Genomic DNA, 27899 nt, shown 5'->3' on the forward strand with positions numbered 1-27899 from the left:
TATGCTGAAAAAGTAAGACTTTTTTAATGTTCTTGAAGTGCAGATAGCCAATGTATGATGCAAAATCCTGAAAGTCATAAAAAAGTCTGGAAATTCAACTACCTTACATTTTTCTGCATGGCAATAACATCATGAAATAAATTACAAACTGGGAAAAAACAACTCATCACAAAGAACTAATTTCCTTAATACATACAGGGCCTTCCACAAATTAAGACCCAAACCCTATTTTTAAAAAGAAGCAAAAGAGATGAAAAGACAAAAAGGAAACACAAATAGCTTTTAAAAATATAAAGATGATCAACCTCATTCATTAATACAAATAGGACTAATTATAACCATAATGAGATACCATTTTTAACCTATCAGGTTGGAAAAGATCAGCAAGTGCACTAGGGAGGGTGTGAAAAAGATATTTTCATACTTTGCTGGTGAGAATATAAACTGGAATAACTTCTAAGGACAACTTGACAACATGCAGTAAAATGTCAGTTTCCACCTCTAGGAATGTATCTTACAGAGATACTTGAACTCTGGCAAAATAAGTTCATCTAATCCAGTATGACACTGATTTTAAATTGCATCATTTTATGTGCCACTAAAAATAAAACAATGCCAATTAAACTATAAGATGTATGGATGGAGACACACATTTCAGAGACTTAAAAAATGTGCATATAAGAATTGATGAAATATCCTATAACCTCATATTAATTTCATTCTAAATATTTAAGAATTTTTTTTAATTGAGCATATATTCAAAGTCTGGTACCTTGTCTTCTCTTGGCCTTCTACATTTTATAGATATGATATGCCCAAATTCTGTAGGAAACTTTTTATTTTTAGCTCTTGGGCTGCTTCTTTGGCTTCCCAGGAAAAACTTTAACTGTACACTACTGAAGTCTGTCCTTCAAACTATTTCAGGTCTATGAATATATCAGGATGTCCTAGTCCAGTTCAAGCCACTAGGTCAAGGGCATTTTTCCCCCTTGCAATAGCCTAGATGAAATAGAGCGCACTGGAAGTTCCAGACTGAAGGCACCCCAAGTTTAGTGTTAAAATTCATTAGACAGTGAAACAGAGAGGGGTCCCTTCTTGTCGCATAAGTGAATATAAACAATCCAGCCCATTGGATACAGTCAGTGGCATGAAAGGAAACCACCAGGCTCAGCCCTTAATGAAGAAACAGCCTCTTAGCAGACAGAGCAGAGGATGGAGATTCCGTTGGGTCTGACAAGTTATATAAAACAGAGCCATAACAGAAACTGCTCAATTCCACTTTAAAGGTCCACTTACCACTAGATAAGCATTTCCTCCTTTTGTGTTTTACCTCCACAGACTAGGAGAACCACCTCTGCTTTCTATCTTAGTTGTGCCAATTACATGCCACAAAGTAATAGAAGTCCCTACTCCTGTCAGAAGTTTTGCAACTGGTGAGAGGTTGGAACACTCACTGCCATGTTAAGCCATCATCTTCATCTGGCTCAAGACAGAAAAAAGCTGTAAGCACAACAAAACTTAGCAAATAAAGCATGAACATGGTTTACAAAGTAATTAGTATCAAAAAACTTTAGAAAGTCCCCTGTCCCAGTGATGAGTAGGTTTTGGTAGTGGCTGATGGTGATGGTAACATAATTTGTGAATTCAATTAGCATCACTGAATTTTACCTATGAAAACAGTTAAAATGGGAAATTTTGTATATGTTACAAGAAAAAAATTTTTAAGGCCCCTGACCCCAAAGCAACTGCTTTTAGCTCTTTTTAGCTGTTCCTTACCTTTATGTTTCTGAATAAGATGCTCATGGTTCTCCACTTAAAACTTTTCAAGTATGGTGTATGTTTCTTATTTTGTCTTGGAGAAATCCCTTCATGGGACACACTACTTCCTCTTCCTTTAACCTGGACAGTTACTGCTCTCCAAGCCTGGGACTTCCCATCACCATCATGCTGGTCATTACACCTTTGCCTCAGCAGGAGACCATGTGAAAAGAACTTGACTCCAGTAGTTTGAAACAGCACTTAATAAACAAAGTGCAAAGGGTCTACCTCTCACTAGCTCTGGGGTAAGGATTGATTTAATTTAGCATTCACCCAAGTCAACCACAATTTAGGGAAGGCCTAGAAGACTTGAAGTCAAAGTTAAAAGATTTACCACCAAAACATATCCCAGGACCACTCTGAAACCTTTGCCATCTTCGGTCCTTGGACCCATCAGAAACAGGCAGGGCCAGATGTCATCACTACAGAAGAATGACCATTTCCATCTTTACCTGACTTCCAGGGATACATGATTTGCATACCCAAGGCCCAGAAAGGAACCAGCTTGTGGAGGCAAGGTTAGAAAAGATATCATGTCCTATTCATCTCTGTACTCCCCACATGGTGATTTAAACATAATAGGCCAAACTGACTGCTTAGTGAACTGCAAACCCAACTCTCAGGTGCATACTAATCACACTTTACTGAATGGAATAACAAATCACGGGAGGCTATGGAAAATCAATGTATTAAAGCATTACGCTTAAAAAACTACTGCATGATTCCTGAGGTGGGTGATGGCAATATAACCTTGTCAATTACACAGAGCAGATCACATGGCCTCAACTCAAGAGATCACTTGTTTGGAAGCTTAAAAATGATTTCAAAAATATTACAGTCATAAAAAACACTACTCTAAGGTTGTTTATTACAGGAAGACCAAGCTCTCAAAGGGAAGAGCAAGAATGAGTTCCTTCAAAATGTGGAACACACACGGTGGAATATTATTTAGCCATAAGAAAGAATGAAGGTTAGAGACATGCTGTAACACGGCTGAACCTTGAAAACATTATGCTTTGTGAATAAACAAGCACAAAAATTGTATGATAGCACTTATAAGAGGTGACTAGAAAAAGCAAATTCAGAGAGAAAGCAGATTAGAGGTTAGGGGGAATGAGGGGAGAGGAAGGAGAGTGCCAAAAAAAAAAATTTTTTTTTTTCAGGGAATTTCCAATAAAATTGGAAGATAAATCTAGCATGAGAAACAATGACCAAAAAATATATAGGATTTCCTTTAATAGAATCAAGAGTTAATTGTAAGCAGACATTTTGTTTTACAATGCAAAAAAAATTCACCACTCTGCCCACGTTGAAACTATGGAAAAACCTTCACTAACCACCCATATCTAAAATAGAATTCTCTACCTGACACCATGTATTTATTATTCATCTCTCCCACTAGAATATAAGCTCCACAACTGTACTTATCCCCCAGCACCTTGAATTATACCTTGCACACAAGCAACTCAATAAAATATTTGTTGACCCAATGAATACTTGAATCTCCAGCTTTTGAAATTTGCCAACGCTACCCATCAGGGCCAAGGTGTATACAGTGTAGATCAGTTATGTGTCATCCTTTAGAGAAAAGGGGGCCAGATAGGTACAATCCTCTAAGAGAATGGCACAGAGAACTAGCCCAGGTAGGGAAGGGAAAGACAAATGCAGGTAAAGCTCCTCCTAGCCCAGAAGTCAAAATCTGTTATTGACCACTTTCTATGTGTAACAGCTCTTTCCACCTCTTCCTTATCCATTAATTCAACCACGTTTTCCTGGAACTGTCAACTTGTTCACTTGCCCTTTCACTAAAGCCAGATTCAATGTTTAGCAATTATTTGTATTTTGGGGGAAAGAGAAGTAACAGACTGTTAATGACAGAAAAGAGAATGAGGAGGAGGTAACACATAAAACTCCTAGCACAGGGCCTCAGATACAGCAAACATTCAATAGATTACACGTTATCAATTACACAGCTGTTCCCATCTTGGCCCTGTATGGTTTAGGAAGAATCAGTCAGGTAGAAGCAGTTAAGCAGAAAAATTTGAGAAATTATCAACCGAAGACTTACTCCTTTTTAATCTCCCATCACTACCACCACCCTTTCCTGAAAGGATAATGCCTAGCATACAGTATGGGTTCATTAATTGTTGAAAGAATGTTTCCGGGATAAATCCTAACTGGACAGTCCTGAAATGTTAAAGCTTTAATATGACCGTAGAGACAAAAAAAACATCTGGAAGACACACACTTTTCCTAGAAAAAGGAGAGTTGGTAGGTCTTCCTGGTGACTCAGCCTCCATTCAATAATCCAATCTAAAGCACACTGCTGGGTGCTTTCTCTACACATACCTCTAATGGCTAAAAGTACAAGTATTGAGATGCTAGTGGGGCCATTCAGCTATTGGCAGACCTATACAAATAGATGGTGAGAGGCCTTGAAAGGTGTTTCTGGCCTAAAGAACACTGTTGGGAGCTACAGCTTCCTCTCTCCATATGGCATGGAAAGCATTAACCACCCGTGAAAGCTGATCTCTTTCCTCAAAGCCTTCCTTTTCCTAGACCTCTTCCCTGGAAGTAGTAAGCCTAGATGTGTTAATTGGGTGGCTGGAATGGTAGTCGTAGGGGTGAGTGATGACTATTTCTCCAGCAGGGAATAATCTCTACATCTCTCAACTACTAGCTTGTAGTTGGTTTGATAACAGTGGGAGAAGTCGTCACTGGAATAAGGCTGCCTCTGCCCAGGTACATGTTAACCTCTTGTCCTTTGGCACCCTCAAGTCCTATCTACAACCAAGGAAAAACCGCTCTGATGTTCACCCAAAGCTTAATGTCTTGAACTTTACACTCTCCCCTCTACTTTTCAAGATCCAAATAAAGAACCCAGAAACAAGTCCAAGCAAGGACTCTCTCAAAGCACACATTATATTAACTTGAAAAACCATTTATTTCACCGGAAAGAAAAAAGTGATCCAACTCTATAGGTCTAACCGCCACAAGCCTTTGGGCCAAAAAGGAGACCCAAGAGCCGTGACTCTCTCCCCAAGGTTATTCCCCCAACCCAATACCCAATGGAGGAGTCAGGAGACAGGGAGGAGAGCACTGCCTCCACCACAGTTTCTGCACACAATGAGGACTGCTGGGAGAACAGAACATGAGTGGGAAGTAACAGAAGTATCGAAGGACAGGAAGAACAGGAAAATGGGCAGGAGAGAGTAAAGGAAAGGAAAAGAAGGTCTGAACTTAGCAAGGTAAATTAAAGGTCCACGGTTCCTGAGGGACTGAACGCACAGAGCCGAGAACGTCCAGGAGATGGGGTACCACGAACGGTGTATTCTCATGCACAACCGCAGCTCGGAATTTCAGCCCACACACATCCCACCTGAAAGAGAGCACAATACATGGGCTTTACAGCAAAGCTCAAAGGGCTTCCCCACTCAAAGAGTATCTTTACGAAGTCTGTTAACTTGACACTTTACTTGTACCCTTCCCTAGTTTCACAGCAACATCGAAAAATGAAAAAAAGCTCGAAGGCCGGAGAAAAACTGGGAAGATCACGCAATCCCAGATGGGGCCCTTCTCTAAAATAACAAATCTTCATAGGATTAGGCAGACATTTCATTGCTTTCAGTGCTAACATTCTTCAGAGATGGTAATTCTACGCCATGAACTATTACCGGAGGGCAGGAAAAAGGGAAAAGGTTCCAGTTTGCTCTCTGGGATCAAAAATCAACATTATGTTTCAATCTGGGATTTAATGCTAAGGTTCAAGTTAAGAACCATCCAAGGTCTATAAAAAATACTATCACTTGAACAAACTACGACCCCAGGGCATCCAACTCTGCCCAGGAAAAAAACTAACTTTTGAAAGATGTATTAGAGGGAATAATATAAACCACACTTCACTCAAGTTTCTTTTCCAGCACTATCAGTGACTTCCTACTCAATGACTCTAGGCAAGTCACACACCTGCTGCCCTACCTGAAAAGATGATAGAATCCCCCTCCCCTGTTGCTACAGATTAAGGATCAATGGGCAATCTCTGGAACTCATGGAGGGCTATTTAAAACAAAGGGTATTGGGAATCAACATTCAGTACAATAGCAATGTCAAACACCTAGAGTCCAAAGCTGGCAAGTAACTGAAAAGAATATATTAAAGTAGAGAAAAATGGACGAGTCTCCAAATGTACAGTAGAGGAAAAAGCCAGGACTCAAGGTACAGCTGATGATTCAAGAGTATTGTATGTCCACAACAACTAGTGAGAAGATGAAGGGAGCAATCTGCTTAAGGCACAGCTCCCTATACTACCAAAGAATAAAATTAACAGGCGTGTGCGTATGTATATCACTACATACCTTAATATCTTGAAGAAATGAAGAGGATGTCAAAACAGTATTGTGGGAACAGTTAAGAAAAAAAAACACTGAGCAAAATTAAGTCTTGAGGGACAGACTCAAAGTTATAGCAATAGGGTCGACACTACTTAGCAAATGAATCTGAGCTGAGTGAATAAGTTGGATTATGGAGTCTATGTCCCAGATTTCTTGTTGAACTGTTTCATGAAAAAAGATACCTTTTCTATTCCTCTGTGCCCCAACTTACCATCAAAAAAGTTCTTTCTATAAAACTCCTAAGGCCTGAACTGCTCGGGAATATCACAAGTACTTTTCAAGATTAAGATGATGTCATTTTGGTAGTCTTCATAATAACTGGGACCTATGCAATTCACTACAGTTATGGATTTTGCTCTTACAGGTCATATCAGACCTTCCACATAGCCAGAAGCAGAACAGGAACTTGCAGACCTTAGTAATGTTGCACACCTAAGGGATCGCATCGAAGACTCTGAGAAACAGCATGCCTGAGTCTGAATGCCTGAAGAAGGTCCTAGATTCAGTTCAATTAAGCACATTAGTGTGACCCGAGATTCGCCAATACATCATTCTTTGTTTCATTTGTTTTTCTGGGCACAAATAAAATCAGAATGACTCCTACTTTCAGGGTCCCTGGAAAAACGGCCATGAGGGCCACAGACGTTTACATATTTCAAAGTTAGGCAGTTAGGACTTTTTCCTAGCCTCTGAACCACGCTAACGCTAGTAACTGTACCCTAACCCTGCAAAAGCAAGCAAGCGGGCAGCCTAACTGGAGACCCTAGGCTGCAGGAGGGGTGGCAAAATCAGAATAGGGGAGACCCCACCGCGCTCACCTCAAGCTTTAAAAGGCTGAGTACCGCGCCCGATCCGCATACTGCTCGCGCTCATACCGGGCCATGTCGTACAGGGAATTCCGCGCCGCTGCCGAAGCGTGGGACAACTCACTCTCATGCCCGTAACCGTAGCCCTCTCCAACCGTGGGGACTGGGGCTGTAGCGCGACGCAGGGGGCTCCGATCCCGCCCGTAATATGAAGAGGAAGCTGCAGTAACAGCAGCAGCGGCTGCTGCTGCAGCAGCAGCTGTGGCAGCAGCAGCTCCTGAGGTCGGCAACAGATGTCTATCGTAGGGATCGAGAGAGGTGGAGGTGAGGTGACTGGCCATGGCTGTATTCTGGACTTGTGGCAGCTGGGACAGGGTCTGCTCTGCGTAATTATACGCGGAGGCAGCTGCAGCCGCCACTGCCTCATAGGACCGGGCGGCGCGGCAGCGCTTGTAGTAGGCATCGAGCGCTCCGTACGCGTTGTTGTAATACAATGAATCCCCATAGCTCATCGTGTAAGGCGTACGCACTGCTCCATATTGCTCATTATACTGCTCGGAAAAGTCTGCCACGCGGCCCGAACGATCTATCGGACATTCTTTGGACCAGTGCCCCTCTTTCCCGCACCGATAGCAGCCGCTCTGGTCTCCCATCCCGGGCGCAGTCCTAAGCCGGCTGGTGGACAACTGCACGTGCATTCGTTTGCCTTGAAGAAACAGACGCAAGAAGGGTTGCTATCACTCTTAGTCAAAGCCCCAGCCCCTACCCCAGACACTGGTCATATTTACCTAGACAACTCTAAGGCAGGATTCACCATCGCCAAAAAGTTTTTTAAAAAAGAAAAGAACAGAACAAACTCAAAACACCGATTTAGTATAATGATTTGATTTCAGGCAAAGATAAGTAAGAAGAAATACCTTAGTTATACACCTGTTTATTGCTTAAGAAACTACTCTTGCTCAAAAACATCCTATCCTCTGCCAGGTAACTATGGGTAAAATTCTAATCCAAACAGTGGCCTAAAATTTAAGAAAAAAAAAAAAAAGAAAAGAAAACCTAGAATAAGTCAGAGTAGTCCACAGGATTCTGATATTTCCTATCTTCCCTATCAAGTCTGATTTCATTATCCTGAAGAATGCAAAGGCCAGTTTCTCCCCACAAAAAACCAAGAGATCCAAATAAAAGACTCTAAAGCTAACACTGACAGAGTGATCAAACTCAATCTATGGCTTGAGGGCAGCAAGAGGGGATATGAATTGAAGGACTGCCTTCCCCCTTAACTGGGTCCTCTAAATTGCTTGTTCTGATGTTCATTCTAATCAAGATTCTTTATAATCTGACAGTTAACTTTAGTGACCCCTAGTAGGCCCAAAGGTAAAGGTAAAGGTCCAAGATGCCTGCGTTTTTAGAAAGAGAATACTATTAAAAACGTGGGAGGATGAGGAAAGTGCAGAATAGCCAGTAACATTAGTCAGTGGACCAAACTGCTCATTTTAGCAAGATTAAGGACTTTTTCTCTTTAAACAAGGAATCTGAGCTCCTAAGAACATGCATTTAATGCTATTTTTCTCTAAAAATTGTAATTTGTATTCTGGAAATGAAAATACTATTTCTGACAACCCAACAAAATGAACAGCTGTTTACAATACAAAAAAAAAAAAAAAAAGCAGACACACAAGTTTTAAACCTATTCAAAGAAGAAGTTGTTTCCACCTAACATGACCTACCAGTTTACTGGTAAGCAAAGGGATCCAAAGCCAGCAAAAGCCTTCTGATACAACTGGCAACAATGCACCCAAACACAGAGATGTCAAAAAATAAATGATTAGAACTAGGGGACAGTCAACACATGGATCATTTAATCATCTAACATTAGAGAAAGCAGTAAACACACAAATTTACCTGCAAAATTAAAAGTTAGGTTATGGGAAGCTAGAAGACACAAAAGGGAAAAGGGGCTGGAGGGATCAAAATACCCATAAAGTCCTGGTCTAAACATGAACATCTGGCAGGTTTAACCTACAGATTATTAAAAGCTAAAATACGTAATTAAGTACTTAAGTTTCTTAAAGTGCTAGCTTGTGTCCCTCAGGCATTTGCCACAGGGCCACTATGGCACCTAAAAAAAAAAAACAAAAAACAAAAAACAGAAAATAAGTATAATCAAGAAATCAACCACGCACACTGAAGACATAAAATTCATCTAGAAATGACGCGACCTAAGGATTTACCAATTCTAATGCCAGAAAAAGAAGCTGAATTCTTAAAACTATCTGGAATAAATTTTCTTTAAATGAGAGCAAACTAGACTTGGGCGAGAATATAGCCAACATTGGGAAAGTGGAAAGGGTTAAAAGACCACTTCAATAAATACTGCTACTCAACATAACATGGAACTCTACTAGAAGATTATTAGTTAAGAAAATAGCTAATATAAAGAAAAATAGGACAAAAATAACAAGCAAGACAAAGGCAGCACCAGAGCACTTAAGAGCTGATGCCCAGAACTAGGTTATAGGATAATTTCTCCTTAATCAGTCCACTCTGTCCTCCCTTTATCTGTGTGATTATTGTAAGCAGAGACCACTTTTTCTATGATTGGGCCAAAATATCCAAGATACCAAGATATTCAAGGTACCATACCATGAACCCTCCCAATTAAGTTGTTGACAAAATAATTCTCAACCTGCCAATTAGAAAGAGAAAACAAACTAGACCTGAGAGACCTTGGCCCTTTTCTTTAATAATGCACAATACCCATGACACAGAGCACCACTTACTTGGGGGAATGATGATCAGACTAAGAAAGGCCCAATTCAAGTGAAATAAACACTGAAGATAGCAGCAATAATCCTTAAAGAGGAGCACTTAGGAAGAGAATCAGCCACTACCTTGTTCATGTTCTTAAGGTTGGAATGACTTAAAAATGCAGCAAGAAGTTATGGAAATACCCATAACATGGAAGTAATTACAACCAAAGGGAAAAGGCTTTTTGACACTGGGGATCCAAAGCAGGTAGAAGGAGAGAAGGGAGTTCAGCTGGCAATTCACCATGTTTATCACCCCCTTCACAATTGCCACTCTTGCCACAGGAGTTATAAATCTTGTATCAGGAAGTGATAATACCTTCCAAATAAAGTGACAATCCACATTATCACCTATTCTTCTCTCCAAGTACAACAGGAGTTGGTTAGGTGTTAACTTGAAGCCAAGATACACCCTTCTAAGTGAGCCATTTACCAAGGGCGTTAATGTCCCCCCCAAAAAACAACAGAAAGGCAATGTCATTGTCAAAAAAAAAAAAAAAAAAAAAAAAAAAAAAATTCCAGAAACTCCTGAAATAAGTCTTTTAATCCTAGAGTGGCCTCATCCTCAAAACAGCCTCTTGGTACAGGAATAATACAAAAGCAACAAGAGCTGTCTGTAACCCTTTAAAGGGTTATCTCTTTCAGGAAAAAATAATAAATTGGAAGTATGTAAGGAAGCTTGACTGGGTGGGATTCTGCTCCTAATGTGTGGCTTAAGCCACTTTTGCCAGGTTCTTCATATGTAAAACAATGCACATGCTGACACTGCCTGGAGACAGTAACTTCTGTATCAAACACTCCGTAATATGCTCTACTCTCCACACCCTCAAAAAAAAAAAAAAAAAAAAAAAAAGAGAGAGCGATAACTCAGGAATTTTTGGAGACAAGGATTTCTGCTCTGATAAGACAGAAAAGTCTTAAGAAGCCATAGGGACATTTCCCCCATTATAAAGTCTGTAAATCTCATGCATCCTCCGTCTTAAGAAGTCCATCATCTACACTCAATCCTTCACCCCCCAGTCAGGTTAGAGTTCTATCTCTAACTCACATTCCTCCCTTATTCAATGGGTTTTTTCCATATAGCCTGGTGTTCAGCCCTCTTTACAACTCTCTATTCAAAGAGAGTGGTTCACCTTGAAACTCTGTGTTGTCGAGGCCCCTGATGGCCTCCACTGCATCCTCTGCCCGCTCCATGTGTACAAAGGCATAATCTTTCACGATGTCACATTCGATGACTGGACCATACTCCTCAAACTTGGCCCGGAGCTCCTTGTTCGTACAAGTGGGACTGATGTTGCCCACATGTAACTTAGTGGAGGTTTTGCTCTTATTCTTGCTGGCTTCCACGTTGATGTTCACCCCGTGCAGCTTGTAGTGGTGCAAGTTGCGTATGGCATCTTCGGCCGCCGTCTTGTCCTCGATGTGCACAAAACCGTAGTTCTTAATGATGTCACATTCCAGCACCTTCCCATACTGCTCAAAGAGTGAGCGGATCTCCTGCTCTGTGGCCTCCCGGGGCAGGTTTCCGATGAACAGTTTCACCATCTCGCCCAACCTGGGAGAGAAGAAACAAGAATTCTAACTCATTACAAAGACCTCGGACCCACCACCACATCGGTTCAAAATACAAAGTTTAAATAAAAACAAAAAATAAAACCAACCTTGTCATCTCCTCACTACAGTGTACATTTTCAAACAGTTCTTTCTTTCTCAGACGTGTATCTCCACACAAATGGAGATAAAATTGAAACAAGGAGGCCTACTATAGAACACGCTATCAAATCCCTAAGTATGAGGTCTGTAAAAGGGAGCGGTTTTTAATAGACAAAGGAATTGGGAGAAGTTAGGTATCTTCAAATGCGCATGAAAATGAGGGCATAAATAAAGAGCTAGAGTGACCAGGCTTTTCTATCACACTCGGAAGACAATCAGAAAATAAAATTCTAACTACTGGGCCGGCTGGATTCACTGTCTAATTCACTGAAATTATAAATCGGCCCCTCCTCTCCTAGTATTCCAAGTAGCCGCCACCATTTCCAGAAAAGCGGGCTTTGGGAAAGCTATGTCCTAGAGTTTTCTTTGGAAACAGTGCACACACGACTCGGGCCACAATACGAGACGTGGAGGGGACCGGGAAGAGCCGGAGAGGGAAACGCCTCTCTCGGGCTACTGTCCTACGAGCTCCTGCAGAAAGGAGAAAAGCGGCCAGGGAAGAGGGCTTCAGACACAGTCACCAGACCAGGTCTGAAGACCTGAGCAATTCTTGAAACGGGGCTGCAATTCCTGAGTCTAAGGACAGCGCGGTACCTCGCTCGAAACCTCGAGGTAGAACGCCGAGCCACGCTGGGCGGAGGGCAGGGTAGGAGGAAAGCAAGGTATTCTCGAGGGAGGTCGTGGGGGAAGGGCTGCTCCGGGCTTACCGCGCAATGTTGAGGATCGGGGTCGGCTCTCAGTAAAGGGTGCGGAAGCCGCGCCCTCCCCAGCACACCCCCGAAGCCCAAGAGAGTGAAATAAAAGCAGAAAGAAGACGGTGTAAGTGCTCGCGAAGTCTCTCACCCGCACGGAAAACAGCAGGAACTCTTCCTCGCGGAGCAGACGCTTCTGACAAAACGCTAAAATGGCGGCAGCCGCAGCAGAGACTCTCGATAGAGAGGGGGAGGTTAGCCTGTCACCGGATTGGCCACGCAATAAAGTAAAGGGGGGGGCAGGCGTTCCCGAAGATCCTCCTCCTGATTGGTTACCACAAACGCCAATTACCTGAGAGGCCGAGAAGAAGCGGAAACATCAGTAACCTCAGAGAGTTCATATGAAAACCAATGACCGTCAAGTTCGCGAAGCGGTAGTCATTGATTGGGTAAGAGAATCATGTAGGCGGGATTATAAACGTGGGCATCGCCCGGGAACTGAGCCCGCCATTAGGCGGAGTGAGCCGGACCCTGCATGGCAGGTTTTGGCTTCATGGCGCCAACCTTCTTAAGTTTCCACGTTTCGCTTCTTCCACGTGCACACCGACAATATTCAGCTCTCCACTGCTTCTTACCATTCCCTCTTCTCCAAATTTCTCTAAGTTTCGGAACACCCCACCCCACCCCGCAGCCTGGGGACAATAGCTTACACCAGACGCAAACGCAAGGTAAAAAGAACGAAGCCACACGAGAAGAAACCTCCCCCACTGGCCAGTAATCCACTGTAGACCCGAGAGTCCCGGGGCTTCCCCCAAATTAACACGACTTTCAAAGGTATGAAAGAGTGGGCCCCGCTTCTATGAGGATGGTGTGGCCCAGAAAGCGGCCCCGGTAAAGGCTGGAGGACAAGTCTGCTGTTTTTACCGTCTAGAAATCCGCCTCTTGGGATCCAAGATGAAAAAACGGCTTCTCTGTGTCACCAGGGAGGTTGAATACACCACCACCAGCACCACCAGCACCACCAGCACCACCCCCCCACCACCACCCCACACACACCCCCAAGAAAAAACTTAGAGCAACAAAGTTTTTTGTTTTACTTTATTGGGCGCCACCAGCAAGAGCTGTAAACCCCTGGACCGACCTCAGAGGGAAGAGCCAAGCCACAGTCAGCTATAAACAAAATACAAATTAACATTCTCCAGAGGGTCTGGCTCCCTCATCACATTTCTTTCGCATTCTTTGGCTTCACACAATCACGTATTCATTGAGGAAGCAATTTTACTCAAGTCAAGGAGACCCTTTTCAAAGCAGCTTTTGAAGAGGGAATTATGAAGGCAAGGGGTGCGGGGTAGAACTTAAAGCATGAACAAAGCAGGCTAAAAGCGGTGAACTGTTTGAGAATGATCGAAAGGAATATCGATGACAGCCAGGAGAACATACTACCTTCCAAAGCACCCCACCCACCCATCCCCAAGAAGAGATAAAAAGAAAAGTGATGTCAGAGTTCTGGAAAAAACACTGAGTTTTGAAACCCAACATGATTCGGGAATCTGGTGGAAGAAAACTGGTCAAGAGCTTTTTCTAGGGCAGAAAAAGGTGAGGATCTAAAAAAGTCAAAATACAACATTCACAGAAGTGGTGTTCACTAATCTTGGTCCATTTCACTGTGGATTCTGATGCACCTCTGAGACCCAGTAAAAGTCACAGGATCAGTGATGAAGAAAACCAATTCCATGTTACAGTCAGCGGCACAGCCCTTCTGAGGGGGCCACTATTAGGTGGTGGTCTCGACTCAACCTGTACAGGGAAACACATCTGGTACTGAAATCCTCAGCTCCTTTCGGTCTGATGCTTCGAATTCTGTATCCCCAAAGCCCTGCAAATAAACTTTTTTTCAAAATACCAAAGCCTATGAGGTCAACTCATTCTATGAAACTGAGAAATCTCTCCAGGTCCAAAGGGGAGAGACTGGGAATATAACCTTATCAGGATCACAGTTTCAAGTCAATGTGCAGACATCAAGACAACTGTCCTCTCCTTCCCCCCAAAAGTATAGTTACTTGATTTGCCTTCTGAAAGACCACTGGGTCAAGTTATGGCTGTTTCACTTTGCAGGCTTATCCAACTGAGTAAACCACATCATGTCGTCAGTCGTCGTCACCACCACCACACCCCCCCTGCTTTTCACTGTAATTAAAAAAAAAAAAAAAAAATCCAAACACCTCTTCCTGGACCCTAAGACCCTACCTGGGTTCTTGCTGCAATCTCTCAATCCATTTAATACTCGCCCTTCCCATTATGCAGCCACTGGCCTTTTGGTCCCAGGTTCATTCGGACTGGAATGTTCTTTCTCTAGGCCCTTTGTTGACCGCCCAAGACATCCCTCACACTCCAACCCTTGGGACTCTATACCACAAAGTCCATTTCATTTTTCCAAATACTTACCACCACCACTTGAATTTCTTTTTGTTTCTTCATTTCCTTGCCCCACTGCCCCCAGCAAATACTTTCCCTACAAGGCAGGGACATGTTCATGTTCACTATTATATCCCTAGTATTAGAACTGCACCTGGCACATGGCAGGCATTCAAACATTTGTTGACTAAGTTAACAAATGGATGAATGAATGCATGAGCTAACTACCTGTAGCCAAAAGAAGGTAAATCACTTGTCAGTCAATATCAGCTTAAGAACCTGGACACTGAAAACAAGTCTCTTCACACTCATTACCACCTAGTTCACTTTCCAGTTTCCCTCAACAGAAATGCAGCTGCCCAAGAATTAGGGGTAACCTACGCAAACAGCTTTTTTCATCACCAGGGTCACCAACTTGGCAAATCTGACAAAATGAAGCTTTAGAGATTTATTATCGAGTGTCTCCCACTAATGTTCACTTACCCAATTGTATTTTACCAGTACTAAAGGAGTTTAATGTTCGCCCCTTAAACACCAAGAGTTAGAAAGGCCAATTAAAGACATCTGGCTCAAATTCTCTACCTTTACTCTCCACACCAACTACAGAGAATGTGGTAGATTGGAATATGTTTAAAAAGCACCTTCTCTGGAACACTGTAGATGCCGTTTCAATGTCTTAATTTGGAGAGCATACTACCAAATCCCTAAGAGTTTGAAGGGACTTGTCCAGTCATCCAGAAAGCTGAGGTTTTGCCGGGAAGGACCATGCATAAATTTATATTCTGGCTGTAGATCTTAAAGGGGGATAACATACCTACATAACTGAGAGAACCTGAAGCCTTGACTCCTGAAAGGTGAAAGATGTTTTAAATCCAACTTTAGAGATAAACACTGGTGTCAGTGGAAACTACTTACACATGAATAAGCAATATATATTAGTTTCACACCCTTAGGGGTTGTCCTTAGAATTACCACCTTTGGCTCCTGGTCCAGAAATGAGTTACTGGTCTGATAAGGGCTCAATTAAAAGCCAGTATTTCTCCAGGAATGTTCAAAAGGGAATCACTAGGCCTGCCAAGCAGCCAAATATACCCTCTTAGCCTCCCTCTTAATGTCTTTACAGATTGCCTAACCCACACAGTAACTTTTTCCATATCAACAAGAATCTGATCCCTGGACACTCAACAGTTTTGCCCAAGACTGGAGGTAGCGAAAAGTGGTATAGCCCAGTGGCCTACAAGTCATTCCTAAGTGCCAGTCATTACAAAAATTCACCACCTTCAAATTATTCATTATGTGCTGAACTCACACCTACATCCAAAGTCCCGATTTGTGCTCCTCTGGCCACCCCAACCTCCTCAGTGCTCTTTCTAATAATGGAATGGTAAGCATTTAATGAACAGTGACTATCTATAAAATGACTATCTATCTATCCATCCATCCATCCATCCATCCATCCATATATTTGTCAAGTTCCCATTTGATTCTCCCAACAGTACCTTAGCATGATTACAAATCCCCGGATTGTTTGAATAGCTGGTCTAATTCCTAGTTTCACCATTTTCTAGGCTTGTGATCTTAAGAAAAGTTACTTAACCTATAACCTCAACTTTCCTAATTGTAATATACGTTTATTAACTATAACTGGTTCATTGAGGTAGGTTCTGCCTCCCCAGACTGAAAACTCCTCAAGATCAACCCAAAGGCTCAGCTACCTGAGCACTGCCAACACTCAGTATTTCAAATGATTTAAGAGCTAGACCTGAAATCATTTTAAAAACTTTTTTTTCTGGAACACTAGATTCTGGCCCTTCATGACCTAAATGGTACTACAGAATTTAGGTGAACACAAATTTCCCATATGCAATCCATCTTCTCTTCTCTATTACCCACACCTGTCTTGCAATACTATTCCAGGAATCTAGGAAATCTATTTTCATTATGACCTCACCAATCTGACATTACCGTCCACTTACTTGGCTGGATAGATGGGGCTGGTAGAACAAAATGCCTGGAAAACCAGTAACGGGTACACGGACTTAGCAGAGCTTAACTGATGGGCATGGCACCCTACCCAAAGAGGCTGACCCCTTGCTGACATCAAGGGATGGGGCCCCAAGACAGAAGGGATGGGGCCCCAGACAGAATTTGAAACAAGGTCCAAACCTCTGAAGAGGGCAGGTTGACGAGACTAGAAGTCTCTCTGTGGTCTTGTTCCAGCAACAAACCATCTAAAACTCCACATGAAGGCTAAGAGGCAGAGGTGAAAGGTGTAGAAGCTGTGGTGGTCTGGAGGTACACTAAGACTCCTTATTCCCCATCCCCTTTCCCCCCCACAAACATTAAATATCTGTCCTCCAATTCACACAACCCAACCTTCCCCAAGTTATAGGACTTGGGAAGTCAGAAATCCAAGAAAAGCAAAGGAGGAATGGGCTAGATCAACACAGATGGCATTAACTTAAGTTTAAAGACGGGAGGGAGATTTTTAATCTGCAAAAGAGGAAAATGACAACTGATTTAGCTTGGTGCTCGTTCTGGCTTAAACAAGAAGCCTGAGGGCTGAGGCAGCCAGGGCATCAGGACCTACAAATGACAGGCAATTAGAGTGATCTTCCAGGCCAGGTCACTCTGAAAGGCTTGGGCTGCAATAAAGGACATCAACACTGGCCCGGAGAGTACAGTGAGCTGTTTTTCACAGGAGTTGTGGAACTAGGACAGTAGCAGAATCCTCACTGGAGAGAAAGGAAGATGACACAAAGCCACATTGACAGAAAGAAGTATTACAAATACACAGGCCACAGTCACAGCCCCAAAATCAACCCTTTGTTTTCCAGGGTTAATAACCAAAGCTAGACTTCTAAGCTTGACACTCAGATCACCCCACCCTCACTATAGAAAAGTGACAAGAATCCTATCTAAATGCTCCTCCCATCCTTCCCCCATCTTGTCAAGAAATGAAAAGGAACAGCAAAATATCTAAAGGCAAAGCAGTGAGCAGGAGAAGCAAGGAAAGAAAGTACTGGGTATTGGGGTAGGGCCCCAATACTCTCTGGGATTCCCTGTTAGCATCTTCAAGAGCTCATGGCTGTAAAGAGTGTATTTTTGTCCACTGGGCAGAGGTTAAGAGAACATCTGGGGACAACTACTTTTACACAGGCAAGTTCATCACAAGCAGCCAGTGAAGAAGGCAGAGAAAAAACCACTTTTTTTTCAAATTCCACTTGATTCACATACACATCCCCAAAGCCACCCTGCCCCAGCAAGCTCCCAAATCAAGCCTCAAAACCCACTTTTTCCAAAGGAACACTCGACAAGTTTTCCTGTTATCACCCCACCCAACCACCACACCAGTTTTCTTCCATTCACCCATCATTAAGCACAAGCCTCTGGCCCATCCCAGCTGGAACTACTGTATTTTTCCCCCAGGTCTTCTCAACCCCCAGACCTGGAATAAAAGCACAGGAAGAATCAACTGCTCACCCAGCCCCAGCATCCCTAATTGGCTATGTTTATATCCCACTCCCTTCCCAGAGTTTATCATGACATCTTCAAATATAAACCCAGCAAGAAGACATCTGAACACCCTAACAAATGGGGACAGGGAGAGGAATTTCAGGTGACTGTGATGGCAGGGGTTCACAGGACGCAGGACAGACGCTCCACGGTGAAGTTCAACAAGCGAAACATCAGGTCTATGGCCAGAATCCCCATACCTGCTTCCAATCGTCCCCGCCCCTCCTTCATCCAACCACAGGCAGTGGACGCTGGCGTCACCCCCACCCCACTACCGGCTCCTCTTCGGGTCCCAGCCCCACCACTCACTTGAGCCCACTGCCAGCAGGATCCACCAGCCCTTGTGAACATACAAGCAGCCCATTCCCCACTGCTGGCTGCCTCACTTGAAAAGCCAAACCCCAGAATCACCCTGCTGGAAGCACAGGTTGTTTAGCTGGAGAAAAGTCAGGAAAAATGGTCGAGCACAGGCAGAGGAAAATGGGCAATAAATTTGTGGCCTTTTGGTGTGATTATTTCAATCTGAGGACCAAAAAGTCCACACAATGTGATCTGGACTCCTCAGTCCTAAAGATGACAGGCTAGGATGACGACGAATAAAATCCCTCTGGGCAGGAAATAAATCAACTCTAATTCCCCATTCAACCCTCTTTCCTCACCCACCCTGGGCTCTCTGGTCGCCCTCCCTTTAGCTGTCATGTCTTCCTGGATGTCATAACTGGCTCCTCTGAAACTGAGTGCAATCAAGACAATGACAACCAGGTTTCCAAACTGCAAATTGCCCCAAGTTTTATTTGTAGTCCATACAAAAGGGAAAAAAAATTAAGGTTTTCTAACACCACCTACTTGGGGAGATGGGGAAGTGGGACTGTGCCGCTCAACATCAGCTAGAACATCAGTGGTCAGTGGGGACTTGGACATAAACCAAATGACTGCCCCAACAGGAACCCAGCCTCACACAGTCTACAGAGGGACAAACTCAGGGCCCCTGGACTGCTGGCACAGCATGGCGCACAGGAAAAGGTTAAGCTAACCCTTTCCTAGCCTCCCTTGCATCTAAAAAGAAAAAGGCGCCGCCGACCTCAACTGCAGGTTGCTTCCCCATCCATAAGACCTTAAATATCGCGCACAAAAATAAAAGGGAAACAGGAAAAAATAAAAACATAAAAGAAATTCCCATTCTGGGGAAATGGGAGGCAGGGGAAAGGGGAAACCGCAGATCTAGAGCCAGTGGCAAGATTTGCTGCTGAGGCGAAGGAACAAAGTAGGTTACTGCCGAACACCCAAAAGGATCAAATCTCCTGGGGAAGGCCCACATGGTAGAGGGGATGAAAAACCGCAAACGGGAGAGATATGGGCCAGAGTGATTATAAGCTGGATCTGTACCCTACCCCACCTCTTCTGTCCTCCCTGTGGTCCCCCACCCCGAGGATGGCCCTACATGCGGCGCTGGTAGCCAGAGTGCATCTGAGCTGCCCGCAGGTAATCATTATAGGAGCCCGAATAGCGTGCGTAATCGGAATGGGCATCGGGCAGGCGACGGTAATCCAGCGAGGACTTTGTCGGCGAGCGGCGGAACGAAAGCTGCGACTCTGATAAACGGCGGTAATCAGAGAGCTCGGCTAAACGCCGGTCGGAACCATACCTAGTCGAGAGAAGAAGACAGTTGGTGAATGAGACAATTGAGGGGAGGGCTCCAGGTGGGCATGGGGGAGATGCCAATGGGGACAGGGAGGGTGTGATCAGATTGGTCTCCAACAAACACGATTTTGTCAGAAGGCTCATCACCCTATCCAGGCCAAGAATCAAGCCTGGGTTCAACTCAGTGGGAAACCAAGCCCTCCAACGAAGCCCTCCCTTCTGAACTGGCCCAGGTGGATTTTGGGCTCCATTCCCAAACCACAAACAACCTCCCTCCACCCCCTGGGCCCTGCACAGAAAGACTTTGGCTGTTTATCAACAGAACGGCGGACGAAAGCAAGGTTCCCAGCCTCTCACAGAGTGCACGCACCTCATACACCTTGCCTTCAGCCAGTGAGCACCAAAGGGACTCCTCTCTCAAACCCACCCCCACCGAAGTAAGGACAACCATGTGACAGGATCCTTGAGACGGTGGGAAAGGCTATGGGCCACAATCCTGCAGGCAGTAGCTCCAATGGCACTTGGGCTAGCCTAGATAGGTGACCCTCTTCCCAGCCTCACTAGCTGGTACCACCCCAGGCTGAACACTATGCTCCGCCTGACCCCTAAGGACCAGAAAAGTTCACAGAAACTGTCTCCCTTGGCCTCTAGACATCCCAAGGGAGTAGAGACGACCAAGGGAGGGGCCGATGGCTCCAGTTTCCCTCCCATGCCAACCTCAGCCCCTTGCCCTAAGCCCCAGCTGGGGGCAGAGGCGGGAGGGCATACAGTACCTTTTCGACATGGCGACAGCCTTTTTGTAGGGATCGTCGTAGCTGGCCCGGGGTGGGGAGAGGCGGGTACGCTCATAGGGCGGCGGGGTGCTGTTGGCGTTGGCAACGGCCCCCTGGGACATGGACAGGTAGGCTGCAGACGGCTGACCTGCCCCGTCGTAGGCACTGCCTGGCTGACCACGGTAGGAGGCAGCAGCCTGGGGATGCTGCTGGGCAGCATAGGAAGCAGCCAACGAGGCAGATGACTGAGTGCGGTACGGAGCTGCCAGGGCGGCGGAAGGCTGGGCCCCGTAGGCAGCCGCGGCACCGTAGGAGCCAGTGGCCGCAGCAGCCGACTGAGCCCCGTAAGAGCCTGACAGACCCATTGATGCTTGAGCCCCATAACTATTCAGCTGGGTCTGGACAACCGGCTGGGCCCCATAGGAGCCAGTCATCGGGGTAGTGGCTTGAGCAGCGTAGGCAGCTGGCTGGCCGGCATAGGCAGCAGCTGTGGCAGGCTGTGCCACATAGGCAGCAGGCTGGGAAGAGTAAGAAGCAGCCTGTTGTGCAGCATACGGGGCAGACTGGGCATTGTAAGAGGCTGAGGGCTGGGCATTGTAAGAAGCTGCCTGAGCCCCGTAAGCCAGCGAGGAGGCGGCAGACTGGGCCCCATAGGAGGCTGCCTGGGCCCCATAGGAACCTAGGGAGGAAGCTGCTCCCTGGGTGTTGTAGGAGGAGGCAGCCGCCCGAACCCCGTAGGAAGAAGCAGCCTGGGCGCCGTAAGAGGATGGCTGGTTACCATAGGAGGCCAGGGAGGAGCCCTGAGCCCCATAGGAGTTGAGTGAGGAGGCCGCGGCTGGCTGACCCCCATAGGAGGAGAGGGCAGAGGCCGAGGCCTGAGCTCCACCATAAGGGCCGAGCGAGGATGCTGCAGCAGACTGGGAGCCAGGGCTAGCCAGCTGGCCCCTATACGGGGCCCCGAGGGAGACAGAGGGCTGAGCACGGTAAGAGGCTGCCTGGGCTGTCATGGGCTGAGTCCGATAGCCAACACCCAAAGAGGCAGAAGGCTGAGCCCTGTAGGCAGCTCCCAGCGACACTGAGGGCTGGGCCCGGTAAGTGGCTGGTTGGGCCGTCAGAGGAGCCACATAAGAGGCTCGGGGTGGTGAACGGCGCAGGGGGCTGCGGTCGCGACCAAAGAAGGGTGGCGTGGGCTGACGGGCTTGCCCATCAAAGCCACCAGTGCTGTTGCCAAAAGCCTGCTGGTAGTCGAAGGTGGCAGAGAAGCCACCAGTTCCAGGGAATGCCGTATCCCCAGCCCCTGGTTTCTTGGTCTTGTCCCCAGACTGGATAGCCAGGCCAGGCCCCTTCTTCTGACCCTTGGTTGAGAGTTCCACGTTGATGCGCTTGCCCTTCACTTCTTTGCCGTTGAGCTGCGCGATGGCGGCTTTGGCATCTGCTTCATTCTCCATGTGAACAAACGCGTAGTCTGATAAAGCAGCAGACAGAGGATTAGCAATTAGGGGGGCAGGGCACGCTACCCGATGGGTCCCAAATTGGACACACAACAGCACCCAGCTGTTGCCAGCTACCTCCAGGCCTCCAAACCCTCCTCTCCAGGAGTACATCATAAAATATGGCTCCCATGTAACAAGGTTTCTGACTGTCCCAAGAAATCACCTTTGCCCATTCTTCCCTTTCCCCCTGCCGTCTCACCCAACTTCCTGGTGAGAGAAGAAAGAGCAAAAAACTGCAACATAAGCTCCTGTAAGTATAAACCAGCAGACAAAATAGAGAAAGGTTGTTGGATCACTGTTCTCTAACCCAAGCTCATAAACACTAACTACTGCTCACCTTTATGGTAGTAACTCGCAAACACTAGAAATAACCATACACATCTTGACATACCCCATCTCTCAGCCCGGGGTCCAATTAAGGCAAGAGAGCTAGACTGCAATAAACAGTTCACACAATTCCCCCAATATGAGTCCATCTCCCCACCCTCACCCCCTTTAACAGCACTTCTGTTTTCAGAGCACTTTCATGCACAGGACTTCATTTGGGCCTCATGACAATCTTGTAAGGCAAGCAGGGCAAAGGCTATTACCCATTCTCTGGGCCAACAGGCTCAGAGAATTTATATGGCTTTTCCCAAATCATAATACCAGTAAATGTTAGAGCCAGACCAGAATCCCAGCTATTCTGTGCTCCTAACTAAACCAGTCTACACCTGAGAAATCAATGTACAAGGCAGGACTCTGTAATATGACTAGAAACTAGAAAGTGTGATCTAGACCATGAAAACCAATGAGACATGAAAGTGGAAACTAAGCCTCCTGAGTTCAGGCCTAAGTCTCCTCCCCCAGGCCATATTACGTCCACTTCCATTTCCTCTCCAAGGACAGAAGTATACCTTACCCCAAGTCCACAGAGCAGACTGTTTACAGCAAAGATTTCATTTCTCACCTACAAGGCAAGAAGCTTCAATTACTGCAGCTAGCAGGCTCTACCAAGCAGGTTACCCCCTGAGGCCCTCATCCAAGAGCTGAGTGAGCTGCGATTGCTAATGCTTGTTTCTCCAGCAACACAGCTCCAAATGAGAAGATCTAAGACAGGGTATCGAGACCAAAAGTCCTACTCATCTACTACATGGAACCAGAAAACTTCAGGAGGGGGAAGAGTGGGAAGAAATTCTTAATCACTTCCATACTCACAAACCACAACAGTGCAAGGAGATCTGAAGAACAACAATAGGTTTGTACTTGTGAAACGTAAGGCCACTTAACCCCATTCTGGATCTGGAGTCCAAGTGCCAGGATCCCATCTCTCTCACATAAGCTTTAAGAAATGAAGAAATACCTGAATGAAACTACTCTCAGATAAGAAATACTTTAATTGGCTTCCAAACAAGTTTCCTGGTTTCTAAAAGCTTTCATACCAGGATGCCCTCTACAGCTGTTCCTATAGAAGTCATTTCCCTGAGTTTGAGGGCAATGCCACCAACCTGACTCTCATACTGATGGAAATAGAAACACATCAGGTAGGAGCCAGAAGTATGGTACAGCACAAGGAAACCTGGGCTAGGAGTTAAAAGGCCTCAGTTCTAGATCCAGATTTATATCACTGACTTGTTACACGATTTAGAGGAATTTACACTTATTTCCCCATCCCACTAATCTGTCCTACCTACCTGTTAGGAAGTTCAAAAGAAAAAACTGACTCGTAAAGTACAAATAGCTACGGAACAATAAGGAATTAAACAATACTCAAACCTAAGAATAAACCAAGATTTACTTCTCTACAGAATATTGTCTTTCACCTCTAATAAAACACAAGAGATACAATGCCAAATTTATATGCAAACCTGGAACTTGCCATGGACAATAAAAGAAAATGAATTATCACAACTCTGTCCTCACATCCCAAAGCCAGAACCTGATTCCTTATCTACAGACTGTGCAAATCTTTAAGCATTCCTTTCAGCCAAGAAGCAGGGCAGCAGAACTGTGACTTCTCACCTCCACTTAGATTGAATGAGTTAAAAACAATTGGTAAGGGTCTGAGAGCTCTTTAAAAAGTAGAGGCTGAACTGACCCTCAGGGGAATAACAAAAACCACCTGGAAAAAGCAAGGATAAGCCAAAGTAAAAATAAAGCAGGAAATTGGGGTTGATTAAAATGGAGAAAAGGAAAATAAATAAATAAATAAAATAAAGCAGGAAAAATTGCAGGAGCTTTAGAGGCACATTAAGAAAAGGGAAAAATAAAAGAAGTCCCAGATGCTGTGTGGGAACGTTAAGGAATTAACTATATCGTATTTCTGGCTGCCCTATCCATGAATTGCTGAGACTAGAATGAGCTAAGGAAAAAAACACCCAACAAGAATTTCAATGGATTTTTAAGAGCAACAGGGCATCCTATTGTCTACTGCTTACTTAGCTGGGCTTTATTTTGAAAACTGAGATTTCACTTGTACGATGCATCTGACTGCCCAGATGAGCTATGTGAGTGATCCACACCCCTCCCAGCCACCACCACCCCCAAAACAACCTACACAACTACAGCCAAAGTTTATCAGGAAGTTCCTAAGCCTGACTGGAGGAAAGTATGAATAGGTTGTCCAACTTATTCAGTAACATCATTGTGAGCAGCAAAACTCAGACCTACCTTATCTCACATACACACACCCATCAAAGATGCCCAACTACTCCTGACAGTGAAGAAACAATGAAGGACAATGAAAAAAAAACAGCCATCTAGAGAACTCCAGAGACCCACCTGCCTGGAGAGCTGCTTCGAGAAACAGTGACCTCTGAAGGAAATCCACTCTATTAAAGGGACGAGCAAGCAATGTTTTGCAGAGGTCTCCTAACGTTCTGGAGACATCCTAATTCCTCTACTACCAAAGTTAAATGAATTTCCCTGTTCTAAGAAGAGTAAAAATCCCTAACATAAAACTAAAGAGCTCTGTATAGGAGAAAAGAATAGCCACCCTCAAAAAAACAGAGACAGTTTGCCTTCCTCTGCTGTTGCTATGGAGATTTTTCATCTATCAACAAAATCGAATCATATCCAAGTTCCTGAAGTAATCAAATAACTATGTTTTTTTTTTCCTTGTGAAATAGAACTGGTTGTCCTGTGCAATGGCAAGCTTCAATGCGTTCCAAAGACCTGACAGCCAAGAGAAGACTAAAATCAAATGCCCACTTCCAGTCCAAGAAATGAGTAAACTTACTTATAGGGCCATAACCAGTCAGTCCCACTACCTCCTCAACTTAGAAACCTCACTTTCCTTCACCCTAAAGAGATGGAACAGGATCAACAGAGGCTAGGATGCTTCAATCTTTCCCAGTCTCTTACATCAAGGTGTATCAGCTCTGTCACAAATCAGCATGACTACAAATAACACCAAAAAACCACTCCCTGAAGAAATCAGTGCATTTTTGCTCACTCAAAAGTTTACAAAGGGACAAAAAGCAAAAAACTTTCCCTCTAGCTCCCACAGGGAGTCAACTAGGAGTCCTAGAAACCAAGAGCAGCTATTGTGCACTTCACCCCCACTGTGGCTTGGTGTCCGTCCTGAGGAAAAGCCAGCGAACTTTTGGCTTTATTTACCCCTGGAAAGCAAGCTTCTTGACCACATGAATCCCATGGAGTCTGTCCACTCAGATGCATGATTCCAGACTCCCAATCAGATAGCCACTCTGCCTAAGAACCACCAAAGAAGTTTGGTAGGTCAATTAAACTCTGATTGAGAATCATATTCCCTGGCCCTTTCCTGGTCAGGTGCTTGACCTGAGTTCCTTCCCATTCTTTTACTCTAAACAAAAGCAAGATTCTGAGCCTGCCTCAGAGCACCCAGCAGGAAAGCTCAATTCCAGATAATCGTGGAGCCGTGGACTTGCATAACCTGAGTTGAGGAAAACAGAATGCAGTATTAATGCAGAACAAGGAATGGTTCCCAGTAGTGGAGACTACAACCCTTTCACTTCACTCTTTATAGTAAGGATAAGGAATGTCCCCAAAGAGGCGCCTTTCCAGGACAGCAAATAAAGTATCTTTGTGGGAATAAATAAGCACCTGCACCCACATTTATTTCCTATCCTCAGTACTTCTGACACAGGGCATGAGCAGGTACAAACGCAGCACCAGGAGCAGGCCACCAGATACTCCCAGGTTGCATCTCTGAAGATGGTGGGGCAATGCTAACTCTGATCTGTTCCCAAATGTAAAGAAAGCCCCCACCCCCACCCCCCCATACACAAGGGCTGTTCCACCAAATCTCGCCAAGATTTAGGGAGGAAAAAAAAAGTCCTTAGGGAATATGAACCCAGGTTAAGAAAAAGTAAACTGGGTCCCGCTAAATTATAGTGATAAATTTTTCTAGAAAAAAAGGCAAACTAGGGATTGGCCCTGAGGATTAGGCTACTCCAGCTATGACAACTAGCCATTAAATCGTGTTTAGCGTTTAGCCAGTGTTTAACGAGGACCTTTCACACGCCCCTCCCACTCTAGCCACAGAGTATGCCCCCTTGCAAAATCACCAAACTTTTAAAAGCATGACTAGACCGGGGACACTGTCCTGGGGCACAAGCTTAGCAAGTAATGCTACAGAGACGGGACCCTCATAAAACAAGCTTCCTTCCATATGCGAAATGTCGGGGTTTCCAGCGTATAGAAGTAGATGTAGAATCGAGCCCAAAGAGATAATCCCAAATTTGAGGGCTTGCAAAGCGCAGCGCTGCCACGCCTAACCCTATCAACAATATAAGAAGGCCAAAGTGGTTCGGGAGGGGCCCCTCTTGTACCCACGGTTAACTGCTATGGTGGACCCAGGCCAACCAATTCTAAAAAGAACCCAGCCCGAGAAACGACCAAGGGCCCCGTTACCTTCCGCTCGGGAGCATTCATCGCGAGGGAACACGAGGGCGGCGTTAGGGCGTCAGCCCCCACCTTTTCCCTCTTCCCTCGCTCCGACCGACGTCTGGAGAGGAAGTGGGGAAGTGGCGAAATCTTCCCCGCTCCATGATCCGGCTTGTGCCCGTCACTTCCCAATTTCCGCTCGGTGCCCGGCCCAGGCGTGCAGGGGAAAGCGCGCCCCCCGAAACACTCGCAAGTCTCTCAGGCGCGTCCCCGGCCCCGTAGCTCGGCTCGTAGTGGCCGCCGCACCCACCCCGAGCCTCTTCCTCCCGCTTCGTGAATGGTGCCCAGACCACAGGGGAGGAGGGTGGCTCTACCCAGCGCGCCCGCAATACCGCCGGCCTCGCTCCCGCGGACTCCCTCCCCACCCCACCCCCGCCCAAACCGCGCAGTGACCGACCCCCGGGAAAGGGGCGTGGCTAACAAGCAATGTGCCCCGAGCGCGCCCCCGCCCCCGAGCGCGCCCTCGCGTTACCTTTCACCACGTCACACTCGATGACGCGTCCGCGGCGCTCGAAGAGGCTGCGCAGTTCCTGGCTTGTGCACGCAGCCGACACATTACCCACGAAAATCTTCCAAGTGTTTAGAGGCCGTGGGCGCGACATCTCCACCACGAGCGCGCGCCCCGGCCGCAGCTCGTGGCCGTGCAGGGCCTCGATGGCGCGCAGGGCGCCCGGGGCCTCGCGCATGTGCACGAAGGCGAACTGTTTCATGACGGCGCAGCTCATGACCGTGCCGTAGGGCGCGAAGAGGGCGGCTAGCTCCTCCGGCGTCGTATCCGCCCCGTCGACGTTGCCCACGAATATCTTCATTTTACCGCCGTAGCCGCCCTCCCGGAGGGTCGGGACCTCTCCTCCAGCGACAGGCGAGACGACCGACCGACCGACAGTCCTCCCCAGGAATGGCTGGCGACCGAGAACCCCGCCGCGCAG

The 27899-nt window shown here is 45.7% G+C and overlaps 1 protein-coding gene across 5 annotated transcripts; it reads right to left on the bottom strand.

Annotated features, from left to right (window-relative positions):
* On the bottom strand, nt 1–27899 carry LOC119535718 (RNA-binding protein 14). Of its 5 annotated transcripts, XM_037838026.1 has the most exons (4): nt 12379–12555; nt 10956–11377; nt 7028–7721; nt 1–5197 (listed from the first exon to the last, which is right to left on the bottom strand). In XM_037838026.1, the coding sequence occupies exons 2-3, from the start codon at nt 11365–11367 to the stop codon at nt 7036–7038; spliced, it is 1098 nt and encodes a 365-aa protein (XP_037693954.1). In that variant the 5' UTR covers nt 11368–11377; nt 12379–12555; the 3' UTR covers nt 1–5197; nt 7028–7035. The 5 variants fall into 5 exon arrangements, with proteins under 5 accessions (XP_037693954.1, XP_037693955.1, XP_037693957.1 ...); XM_037838027.1 differs by lacking the exon at nt 7028–7721; XM_037838025.1 differs by lacking the exons at nt 1–5197; nt 7028–7721; nt 10956–11377; nt 12379–12555 and adding exons at nt 13312–19803; nt 20573–22037; nt 27443–27899.

This window comes from Choloepus didactylus, chromosome 6 (assembly GCF_015220235.1).
Source record: "Choloepus didactylus isolate mChoDid1 chromosome 6, mChoDid1.pri, whole genome shotgun sequence".
In the NCBI taxonomy this organism is placed as follows: Eukaryota; Metazoa; Chordata; class Mammalia; order Pilosa; family Megalonychidae; genus Choloepus; species Choloepus didactylus.